The sequence below is a fragment of the Varanus komodoensis genome, unplaced genomic scaffold (assembly GCF_004798865.1).
Source record: "Varanus komodoensis strain SLA01 unplaced genomic scaffold, ASM479886v1 scaffold30, whole genome shotgun sequence".
Taxonomy (NCBI): Eukaryota; Metazoa; Chordata; class Lepidosauria; order Squamata; family Varanidae; genus Varanus; species Varanus komodoensis.
The window spans coordinates 10,505,338-10,517,287 of NW_025335762.1; the positions used below are offsets into that span (position 1 = coordinate 10,505,338).

At 43.8% G+C, this 11,950-nt stretch overlaps 1 protein-coding gene across 1 annotated transcript in view; it reads left to right on the plus strand.

The window, feature by feature from the left end:
- Nucleotides 1–9,749: 9,749 nt before the first annotated feature.
- Nucleotides 9,750–11,950, plus strand: part of TGOLN2 (trans-golgi network protein 2) — a 7,146-nt gene continuing 4,945 nt past the window's right edge. The window contains exons 1-2 of the mRNA XM_044437358.1: nt 9,750–9,936; nt 11,820–11,879. Coding sequence (XP_044293293.1) covers nt 9,765–9,936; nt 11,820–11,879 — 232 coding nt within the window. The 5' untranslated portion in view covers nt 9,750–9,764. The remainder of the gene's footprint in view (nt 9,937–11,819; nt 11,880–11,950) is intronic.

Consider the following 11,950-nt stretch of genomic DNA (forward strand, 5'->3'; position numbering starts at 1 on the left):
TGACCCTTAGCTTGATAAAATGGGTATTATAAGCACATCCCTGTCTTAACCGGAAATATGAAGCATAAGCAGTCGGTTCTCTGTACTTCATTATCGCCACTACCTGAACAAAGACACGCCCTCCCTAAGAGCACCACCCGCATCAGTAGCACCCAGCAGGTAGTGCTTGGTTCCTTCTGCTGGTGACACCTGTGCCTTACATTCTTGGGTTTGTTCCACATCATTCTCTCTGTGGTTTCAGCTTACTTTGGCACCCCTCAACAGCACCAGTGCTGCCAAAACGGGCTGGGGGCAGCGTGGAGAAAAGGCAGCAGTGCAGGGCAAATACGACTCTTGCTTACCTCTAACGGCTGTGCAGACATGAGACAAGTTGCAATAGATCTCAAGTTAGCTTTCCTCTTTGCCTTGCAATCCAATGGGCTTCCCCTGGGAGATCTGTGGTCTTAGTTTGGGCCATCCAAAGGTCAGTTGATTGCTCTTCTCTTCTTCCAAACCTCATTTTTTTCTGCTTTGTTTTTTCTTCTTTCTCTGCAATAATGAGCTTGAGTAGTCAGGTCCTAAAGCTATTATTATTCCTCTTCTGGGATCTACTGGACATCTCATTAAGAGTGCAAGGTGGGTGAACCTCCCCCCACCCCAAGACCTTGTTAGAAGCCCACTGGAGTGTGGGAAGCATCTGGGTCCCAGCACATAGCTTTATGCATCTTCTGGAACTAAGAGTTACTTCTGCCACCTTCCCTTGCATAACTAATCATGGCCAACATGCTAGAGAAGCAGCCTCCCACCTCTTCCTCTCCAATATATCACTTCAGATCAGGCTTTTTCTTCACTAACTGAATTGCCTAATGAGGGCCCAGGGGATCCTGCAGAGAAAGAACTAATTAGGGACTCTCACGCAAGCCCACCGAATGGCACGAGACAAAATGAAGGCTTCCTTGAGCCCACGTTTTGTGACAGACCATGGGGGAGGGACACCAGATGTCCTTCCCAGCTCCATGCACTGGGACGAGGCGGTCCCTTCCCACAGCCTTCGGCTTGCCTGCCCAAGCAGCTGGTGCAGAGGCCAAGGCTATGCTTAATACATTTTAATTAGCATCATTAAACTCTTCAATTTGCTAATTGTTTCTCCTTTTGATCTTCTATTCTGACCAAATTAACCCTCAGGGGAAGGAAACGTTGGATAAGTGCGTGCTTGGATGCTTCCAACCAGGTGAAGACTTCATTAGCTGTTCCGGATGCTACTCACTCGGCAGGCCTGGCTGCCTGCCTGCCTGCCTGGGCAACTGCCAGGCGCCCTCCGTGCACTCCTGCAGCGCTTGCTGTGCTGCGCCTCTCGGATCAGGTGGGGCAGCCTCTCGATGCGCCACTTGCTGCACTGGGGTGATCGATCGGGGCACGCAACCCTTTTGGCCCTAATGGCTGCACCGGGTGTGCCCAACGGCCTCGTGCTTGCACACCAACGCGGACATAGAAGCCTGTGGATTCCCTTGCAAGCACCTAGCGGGAGTTTTATTTATTTATTTAGTAAACAACTATGCCGCCCCATTCGCTGAAGCCTCGGGGCGGCTCACAGACAGAAATAAACTTGGTTAATATAAATTAACAGTATAAATTAAGTCGCCCTGGCCAAAGAATAAAATAAATAAATACTATTAACAGTTAAAATGACATTTGAATAAAAAGGTCTTGGCCTGGCGCCGAAAAACAAATAATGACGGCGCCAGACGGACCTCTCTGGGGAGCGCATTCCATAGATGGGGCGCCACCGCAGAGAAAGCCCTCCTCCGGGTACTCACCCTCCTAATTTCCTTCATGGAGGGTTTCCAGAGAAGGGCCTCTCCCGCTGATCTCAAGGGGCGGGCGGGCATATATGGACGTAAGCGCTCCTTCAGGTAACCGGTTGTGGTTACCTGAAGGTGAGTTGTGGTTTCCCTTGCTGCTAAGAGGGTGTGGTATCACCTGGGAGTTCTCTGGGCTCATATGTTTGCCCAGGAGACCCATGACAGCTTCCGGGAGAAAAGCCTGGCAGGCTGCCCCAAGTGGCTCCGTGGGCTGCCCACACGGGTGGGCTGCACTGGTGCATCCCTGTTAAAGAACGTTTCCAGCTAAGATGATGTAAGTGGCACTTCGTGGCCTGGATAGGATTGAAATGATCTCTGTGGACGGGAGGATCCTTCCTGGAAAGAGGGATGGGGTCAGACTAGAAAACCTTTCAGTCTAAGCAATATGACGATTCTACTAAAGTTTAGAATTTCATATCAAGTTGCTGTGTTGGAAGTAAAAGCTGTTCCTCATACTATTTATCTTCTATCTACATTTTCAGAATCTGAAATTGGATATTTGAGATTGTGCCGATGTCTGTCTTTACAAACACAGGGTACAAGTTTTTTCCTCTTGGTTTAGAGAATAGGAATGCAAGTATATTTAACTTCCTGTATTTTGATAGAATTTCATCATTTAAACAAGTGCATGGATTACCCGCAGTTGTTGCCACCCAGACTATTTTGGTTCTAGAATGCCTTTATGAATAGGTTTTGCAGGAAGAAACAATTATTTCAGTTCCCCTGTGCAGAAATGTACAGCTTAGAGAGCATCCAGATGCTGTCAGATGACCACAAAGTAGGAATAGGGTAACATATGTAAGATGAGATCAGATTACTTCCTAGTACTCAGTTATGGAGAAAGCCAAACAAACTGAGATGAAGGACTTCTGTAAGGAATGCACACAAATCTAGCCCCCAGTTTTGTGCAGAAGTTAAGTTACAGGAGCTGGACCAGGATTGTTGTATTTGCCATTGAAATGAGGCACAAAAATGCACACACAACCCTATTTGTTCAGTAAGTGTATTAACAGAATGGAAATAAAACCCCCCTGTTTTTCAATGAAAAATTAAGGGATTGTTAGCATTCCTGACACCATCGTGGCTACACTTCAGTAGCTTTTTCCAATAATGGTACTTTCCAAATGCTTTGGATCATAACTAATCAGCTCTAGTCAGCTAGAGTAGATGGGTCAAGAATGAGGGGTTATTATCCAACATTTCTGGAGGGCTCAACACCGGGGAAGGCAGTTTTACTGATGTCCACTGATCTCCAAGCATACCTGCTGGAGGACACATTGCATTGTACGTATTTTAGGAGGACCACCCTAGAGAAAAGGACTTCTCAGCAAGTGAGGCCGATTCTAGTGGAATTGACATGGAATTACTTTCTGATCCAATGTGGTTAACTGGGAAGGTGGCTTTGGTCTGGTGGTTTTTGTATATCAGCTGGGGGCCTGGTAGAGATCAAACTGGATTGTTTATTTTTTAATTCTCAAGGCAGTTTACCTAAACAGCATGTGGGTGCATATGAACCTCTTCTCTGATAAACAAGCTGCTCCAGTTCTGGATAACTGCCAACAGTTACTCAAGAGTTAAATTTTTAATCCTATTCAGAGTTGGCACATGCACAGCTGAATTCTTGTATGATGAGTTGTAATTGCATTATACTTAAAAAACTTACACATAATAACCAAATAAAGAGGAGCCAAACAGCATCACAGATGTGTTGGGGAATTTTGAAATAGGTGCAGCATTTGCAAGATGCTATTTAAAAACTCATCTCCAGGTTTACAAAGCAGCTCTCCTTTACATCACTGCTGGATCGGCAGTCAAGAAAGCAGCACTGGAGTTAGGAGATCCCTTGACCCAGGCCCCTGACAATGACCCTCTTCAACAATTTAATCTGTTGTTGTGCGTTCCTCAGCTATTTAATATAGCTATTTCCAGAGGGACAGCCTTATGCACTCATGAAGTGGACAACATCCACGAACACTTATGCCAGAATAAACAAGCTAAGCCTTAAAATCCTGTTGTCTTTCCAGTACCACTAAGTACAGGTATAGCCTCACTTATGTCAGGGATGCATTACTGTTTTAAAATGGGGGCTGAATAGACCCCCGCCCCCCATGCATCCCACTGCAGGGTGAATAACTGCAGATTCACAGCCCTATCCTCTGATGTCAGGACAAAGCCACACACCTCTGCGGTGACCTCGCTCCCGTCCTCCATCACCTGCATACAGGAGCTCCAGCATGCAGAAAGGCAGTTGGCTGCTCCCGCCCATTCCTGCCGCTTTCTCTCATCTTGCAGCGGGCTGTTGGCTCCCCGGCGCCTGGAAAACAGCAGCTGCTCTTCTCGGCGCAGGTGAGCCTCCCCCTCATCCCTGCTGCAGGTATCTCTGGTCTGAGGTAACAGGGGATTCTCCTGTGGGTGGTGCTTGATACTTAAGTGTGGGATGGCTTGGAGGTTCTGCAACATCTCAAGTGATGTTGATTGTCTAAGACATGCATGTGGAATTACTCAGAAACATTGTTCAGTGGGACTTCTTCTCCAGTAAACCGTGAATAGGATTGTAGTCAGGCAGCACAATGCTATTTTTACTCAGAAGTAAGTTCATTATTTTCAATGCTCTTCAGTCCCTGATGTATGTGCACAGGATTACTGCCTCCTTAGCGTATGGTGTGTCTCACTCCTGGAAGATGCAAAGGTACGGGGCGGGATGAGGCCCTGCCATGGCAATTCAACATAAACATGTTGGCGAGGCATTTACAGTGCCCTAGATTACAGCTTTCTCATGCCTGGAAGCCAAACAAATTGAAACTCAGCAATACCAAGGTAACTTTCTCTGACTGGCTAATTTCTTTCCAATGGCACAGCTCACCTGCTCTGACTCAGTTCTCTGTCTGTGGGTGCTTATTCAGCAGCAATTGCACGGCAGGGTGGGGGAATACTTTGGAACTCCTCCTCTTTTCTGGATGAATTCCTCGGGCACAGCTGCAATTTTTCTTTAATTAAAAAAACTAATGCTCTACATTTTAATTCTGGATGAAAAAATCTCTCTCTCTCTCTTTCACACACACACACACACACACACACACACTCTCTCTCTCTCTCTCTCTCTCTCTCTCTCGTAGCCTGCTGATTTTAATGGAAAGGCTTGTTTCAAGAGGAGCATGCAACAGTCACAATATTATTGTGCTGGAAAGCACTCCTGGAGAAGGCGTTACAAACGTGGTTTCAAGGATAGGGCCACCCCATAGCATGCCTGTGCTCTTTGCATATTCCCAGCAAGATTACTGTTCTATGCAGAAAAATCTGACAAAGCTTCTGGTTATCCTAATCCTGACATTCTTGAAACAGGCCTTGAAAGCACTGGAATTCAGGAGAGTTAGAAGGGCAATGCTGTTTCACAAAACCACAGTTCCATGCTTGAAGTCAGGAGTAAAATCCTAGTACTCTTCTAAGATTCAAATAAGATGTGGAAATACTCTAATTCCTTCCTGCTTAAGTCCATATGATAGTTTCTCCCAAGTATGGGAAGAGATCTGATGGCTTATTTCTAAAGATTAAAGAAGAGCCCAGGGTTAGAGGCAGTTTTGCAAACACTTGAGTGATATATGCAGTGTCCTCACTTTAAGGTTGCATGTCAGCACAGAAATGCCCGTAAAGGATGCAAACCTTATTTATTTATTTATTTAGAAAATTTCTATGCCACCCCATTCGCCGAAGCCTCGGGGCGGCTCACAAATAATTTATGAGATTGGCCAGTCAACCAGAATTAAAACATGGTTTCAAGCTGGTAGAAGAAAAAGGCGTGAGTCAGAAGTGGTCCCCTGGGCCATCTAGTCTGACCCCAGCTGGCTCCGCTCATGTGATCCCCAACATGTGGTTTTTAAACTATGGGGAGGCAGTATTTTTGCAGATCTACTACAAATCATTCAAAGATCTATTAGTAGGGTCTGATGTTCCTTAATCTTCCCTTGATCTCAGGCTGATTTAGTTGAGGGGCTGGCAACCTGCTGCCCCCCAGATGTTTTAAGTATTACTTTCCATAATGATCACTGATTATCGAAATTGGAATGCACCATGTTATACACTCATTTAGTCTGTATTTATTGTCTGGAGATGTCTCAAATTGTCCCTTTTGATCAAGAGCAATATTCTCATCCTGTCCTCTACAAACTGGGTCTTCAAATGAGAACCAGCCAGTTTCTTTAAAAAATTGAAAACAAATGGGGCAAAGCCCAAGTATGATTAAAATAATGGAACCCATTAAAGTATTCTATCAAACTATGTCTGTGAATCCTATCTGATTTCATATTAGTTAAAACGATGCCAGTGCTTAATGACTCTCCATCTAGCTTTTTTGCCACATATCGATTCACTGTCTTTGAAGCCCATTGTGAGGCTTAACTGTAACCAAAGAGGGAGCAATGCTAAATCCATATGAGCTCACATTTGTTTTACTTTCCCACTTCTAACGGCCATGTAATCTGAGTTGTCTTCATCCTCAGGACAAGATTTGCAACATATCTAGATTCTATTTTGTTTTTTTTTTAATAACATTGCATCAACCCTCTTGAAGTAGGGTCCAAAAACTCATGATTTTCAATAAGCAGCTTATGATGAAATAAAAGATGATAAATTTCTGATTTCCAAGAATTCAAAAGATGCTAAGTAGACCACAAGAGGGTGCTGCATTTCCATTGTTCAGCAGTTATTTTCTAAGGCAGTGTGGATCATGATTGGCAAACTTATGGAAGTACATTAAATGATTCACCAAGCAGAAAACATTTCTGTGCCTTGAGTGCACATGAATGCAACACGGAGCTGGATGTTAGACCAGACCGACCTTTGGGATGACCCAGCAGGGCATTTCTCACGCAATTCTAGATTATGTTCCTAACACAGGTAATTGTCCCATAATTTAAAAATCTGAGGAAACTTTCTATTAAACATTTCCCTGCCTGCTCCCCAAGTATTCAACAGTTCAGAGTGTCTGTTTCTTTGACTGACATTCTGCCTTTTCAATGGCATGGAAATTACTCTTCCACAAATAGTTACACACATCTCGAACGAAAGATAATATTTTAAAAATTGGGTGGAAGGAAATTCTTGAAAGAGCAACTTAGGAGAGCTCATTCTTTCAGTAGTATTAACCTGCAGCCTTTTGCAGACAGAGGTGTGGGCATGTTAGTAAGAACCCAATGGTCATATCAAGGGTCGCTTCCCAAGGCTGTTGTCTATTCCATATTGCAAAAGATTAGTCTACAGAGAAATCCGTTTCAGTTCCAGGTTGTAACACATCAATATGTGGAAAAATCAAAGGAGTGTGTGTGTTTCTGCAATATTTCTGCAAGACATTGTGTTTTTCCGTTTGCCATGCTTTCTTTTAAAATTGCAAGAGCTCACTGATCTGGCATCCTCCAGATGCATTGAACTGTGACACCCATAATTCAGGGTTCTAGCCGGACAGGACTTCTTTCTAGGATACTTCATTCTAAGCTCTCCCTCCATCTTTCACCAGCTTTCTTTTTTTTTAACTGAGTCTCAACTTTCGATGGTTAATGTGTGTGATGTTGCGGAATCCCTTTTAGATGTTGCACAAACCTTGGTGTTCCTCCCATGCAGGCTGATGTCTTCCTGCTAATAATGCATTTCCCTGAAAAGAAAACCTAAAAGAAAATAAGCCCTAGCATGATCTTTCAGGATACTTGTAATACAAGCCCTACCCCCAAAATAAGCCCTAGTTAATATTGTCAGCCAGATGGATGCATTTAGTACATCCGTTGCAACACAAGACACACATATGGAATCATAAAATAATGTTAATAAATATTTAAATATAAATAAATAATATTATTGACATTAATACTTAAAGGGTAATATAAATTATAATTAAGTATGTGTAAATACCCAAGCAGGCACCTTTGAACAAGAGGTAAATACCTATGTAAACAGATAAACACGAGACTTATTGCTGAATGACCAATCGGAGTACAGACACAACGCACAAATAATGTCAATACGTCTTGTGTTGTAACGGACGTACTTAATGTACTCATGTGTTGCGACTCCTGTCTTGTAAATCTTCAATTAGCACTTGATTTAATGATAGATTTTAAAGGGAATAATACTTTGACCCCCCAATCAGATGAGTGCAAAAAGAATGAGCTATTCTGTTGAGTACAAGAAAGGAATTGTGGAGGACTCTCAGGGCAAGAATCTTAGGGCTTTCGTAGGAAAAATAGGACATCACCTGAAAATAAGCCCTAATGCATCTTTTGGAGCAAAAATTAAAATAAGACCTGGTCTTGTTTTTGGAGAAACACGGTAGTTACCTAGCTCACAGTTACTACCTCCTATGTAATGAGGGGCATCTGCTTATAGGATACAAGGGACCCCACTGGATTCTAGGCGGGTGCGCCCCACCTAGTTCTGCTTTCACTTTCTAGCCTCGTGGGCAAGGCTTAGAAAAGGGAAGGAGGTTGGTAAGTCAAACATGGGACAGAGTGGGAATGCCTTTGAGTTTAAGCAGTGCCACAAGGACACATCACTGTAAGGCACAAAAGTAGCCCCATCCACACCGTGGCCATGGCGCATTGTCCCATGCCTGCATCAAAGCCAAGAAAAAGCAGGCACGCTGCAGGTGTACAATCAAAAGAAATTACAGTGTATTCCGGCACACCGGATACATGTATGTAGGAAGCCCACAAGTGATCAGGAAGAATTTGGCTGTACAAGATGCTTTGGTAAAGCTGCAGTCACATAACCCTTGAAAGTGTCATTAACTAGAAAGGAAAACGAAGATTCACAGTAGGCAAACATGTAGATATGCAAATGTAGTGAGAATGAGAAAACCAGACTGGCAATGAAGTTGCTTCTTTAGCAAGATCGAAATGCCAGTCTTGTCAGTTTCAGGCTTCCCCAGCAATCAGGCCTGAGCTTCCTTCAGTCCATGTCTGAGTCATTTATTTCTACTCTGACTGGCTGCAACACCAGGTGGGTCCAAGCCACGGGAAGTCAGTCAATTCAACCTGGAGATGGGGGATTCCATTAAACTCAGTTAACATTACTATGATACCAATGGTAGAATGTTGTGCAGCTTTTCCCTCCACTGGCTGGAAAAAAATTCTGTAGATGCCATTTATGTAGCTGTTGGCACTTCCCACACCGGTTTGGTATTAGAAGAAGGAGTCTATCTGACGAAGCGGCCTGTAGCCATACATCTGTTAGTGTGTAGGGTGTCATGAGATATCAGCAAGATATTCTGCAAAAGCAATAGCAGGGACAATGATTTGCTAGAATCATTCAAAAAATACAAATGAGACATTTAGAGAGGCAGAATAGTGATTTCAAGTGGATCATGGAAAACAGCTGACACTAAACTCATGAGCGACATAAACTGCAGCTTGGAAGCCAGTGTGGCATCGTGGTTAGGCCGGGGTTCTAGTCCCCATTTGGCCATGAAGCCCATTGGGTTATTTTGGACTCTTGTAAGGACAAAATGGAATGATTTTGGTTTCCTTGCAGGAAAAAATATGCTTCGACTCATAGATAATTTGTAGAGTCACACAGTTCGCAGTCACGAGCATTTGTGTCCGAACTAGTATTTTTCTCCTGCAAGGTTTTTATGCACAGACAGCGAGTTTTACATCACAGAGATCCCAAAATTAGAAGACCGTCATGCGTGTTTCCATAAACACAAGAACAAGATCAGCTTTTTCCGTTACTTTAACCATAAGTTCTGATTTCGTATCCCTCTATTTTTTCCTAGCTCTACAATTCTCCGCTCCTCCCTCTTTTTGCCCCTCCCGGGCTGATGTAAGCCACGCCTCCCAATACGTCCTCATTCTTCTCCCGCCTTCCTCTCAGCGCGTACAATCCTAGTCTCGCGAGATCAACAGAGGGCCGAACTGCGACCGGAAATAACTTGTTCGGATGGCGTCACAGAGGACTTTCCTTTTCCGTCGGGGAATTCGGAGGAAGCGGAAGGAGCTTCGAGTCGGCATGGCGGGGCCGTGGTGGCTGGTCCTCTTTCTGTTCGAGCTAGTCGCTTTGGGGGTTCCGGCGCCAGTTGGAACTGGGCATGCCATTCCCGTTGGTAGTCAAGGTCAGTATGGACCCTTTTCGGCCATGCTCATCCATTCGCAAGGATTTTTGCGGCGGGAGTGTGGTGGGCCGGTTGTGTTAGGCTGTTGAAAGGAAGGCCATTCTGCGCGCGTAGAAGCGTTTCTTAGTTATTTTATGTCGCATATTCAAGGGTTTGGCTTAGCTGAGCCCTGGATTAGCATTAGGTTCTTGGTCAAAGCTCGCTGTTCCTTAATCTCAGATTCCAGTTTAAATCCAACTGCAAGTCCCTGATTGGCAGAGGGAAGTAGTTTTGTTTCTGGTGTTCGAGTATATTTCTCATTTGGGAAGACTATGGAAAGATTCTCTCATGAGGAACCTGTTAAGTTTATTCGAATGCTCTGCTTGCGGCTTTAATTAACACATGAGGAGTGGGAGTGCACTGGGTCCGTTTGTGGTGCTAGTCTCATCGCTCTTTATATGATGAGAGTAGTTGTCTAGAGAGTCCTCATGTGATTTAGAAACCTATTTTTCTACAGATGCAACATATCCCTGCTACAGAAACTTATCAACATGAACAGAGTGAGGAAAAACAATGCTGGGGGTATTTCTCTTCCTTTTTCCTTTCAAGAAACTGACAGCAGCTTATGTAATTCTCTTCCCCCCAATGTTATTCTCACAACAATACTGTGAAGTAGGTTGGACTGAGAGTCTGTGACTGTGACTCCAAGCTGCCCAGATCTCTTGAGTCCCAGACATATACCTTCAACTGCTACACCACACTGGCTGTTTTGTATAGCATCTAAACAGGGCTCTGGTGAAATAGTATCAGGGGACAATAACTCTGTACTTGTGTTAATGTTAGTGTTGCACTTCTTTTTTTGAGGGAGCACACACAAGACCATAGGGTGCAATCTTATGTATGTTTAGGCAGAAGAAATCATAGAATAGTAAAGCTGGAATGGGTCAGAGGGCCATGGGAATCCTGCACCGAGCAGAGGGATGGAACCAAGTTAAACCATCCCACTCAGATGTCTCTCCAGTTGCATCTTGAATACCTCAATTATCTAGGGAGCCCACAACCTCCTCAGATAACTGGTTTCATTGTACTGCTCAGGAAGTTCTTCCTGATGCTCAGCCGGAACCTGGCTTCCTGTAACTTGAACCTGCTATTTCATGGAGTTTGAAACCAAGTACTAGTGAGCTTTGACCAAGAATAGTCATATTGCTGTGTACTAGAAGTAGCAAATAGCCATTGGGTCTAGTAGTCATTGATAATCCATGAACTTGTCCAATTCCCTTTTAAAGCTGTCTGAATTGGTAGCCATCATTTTAACTTTTGAAAGTGAATTCCCTAGTTTAACTTTGTGCAGTGTAGCACCAGAACTTTAATTTGTCCTGAATCTTGCACCGATCAGCTTCGTGGGATGACACCAGGTTTTAGTATTATGAGAGGGGGAAAAAAGTCTCATCCAGTACCTCCATACTGTGCATAATAATTTTTTTCATACCTCTGTCATGTCCATCCTTATTTACCTTTTTACAAAACTAAACAATCCATGCTGTTCTAACATTTCCTCTTAGGGAAGCTGATCTAACCCATCCACTACGGATAAAAAGAAGTACAGATTCTCAGGGCACATAGTTAAATTTGGTATCAGAAGTAGTGATAGCCACTAGTTTGGATCGCTTTAAAAGATTAAAGAAATTCATGGAGCATAAAGATACCAGTAGTTACTAATTATGATGGCTATTACTTGCATTCATGCTCTCTAGTTGGGCTTCCACCAGCAAGCTGGTTGTCCATGTGGAATTCTGAATTAGATGAATTAGCTTGGTTTGGCTTCAGGGGAAAAAAGTTCTTTATGACCCCAAGCTCATCATTTAGGCCTTAAAACTAGCATGGTACTTTTGTTCCTGGAACAGACTCCCAAGTATCAAAACCTGAAACAAAGAATTTGCTGCCTCACACTGAAAACTCCCAGGGTGCTGCTTCTGATTCGAAAGGAGCTCCCCAAACATCAGGTCATGATGGTGTCAAGAAAAATGGGAACTTG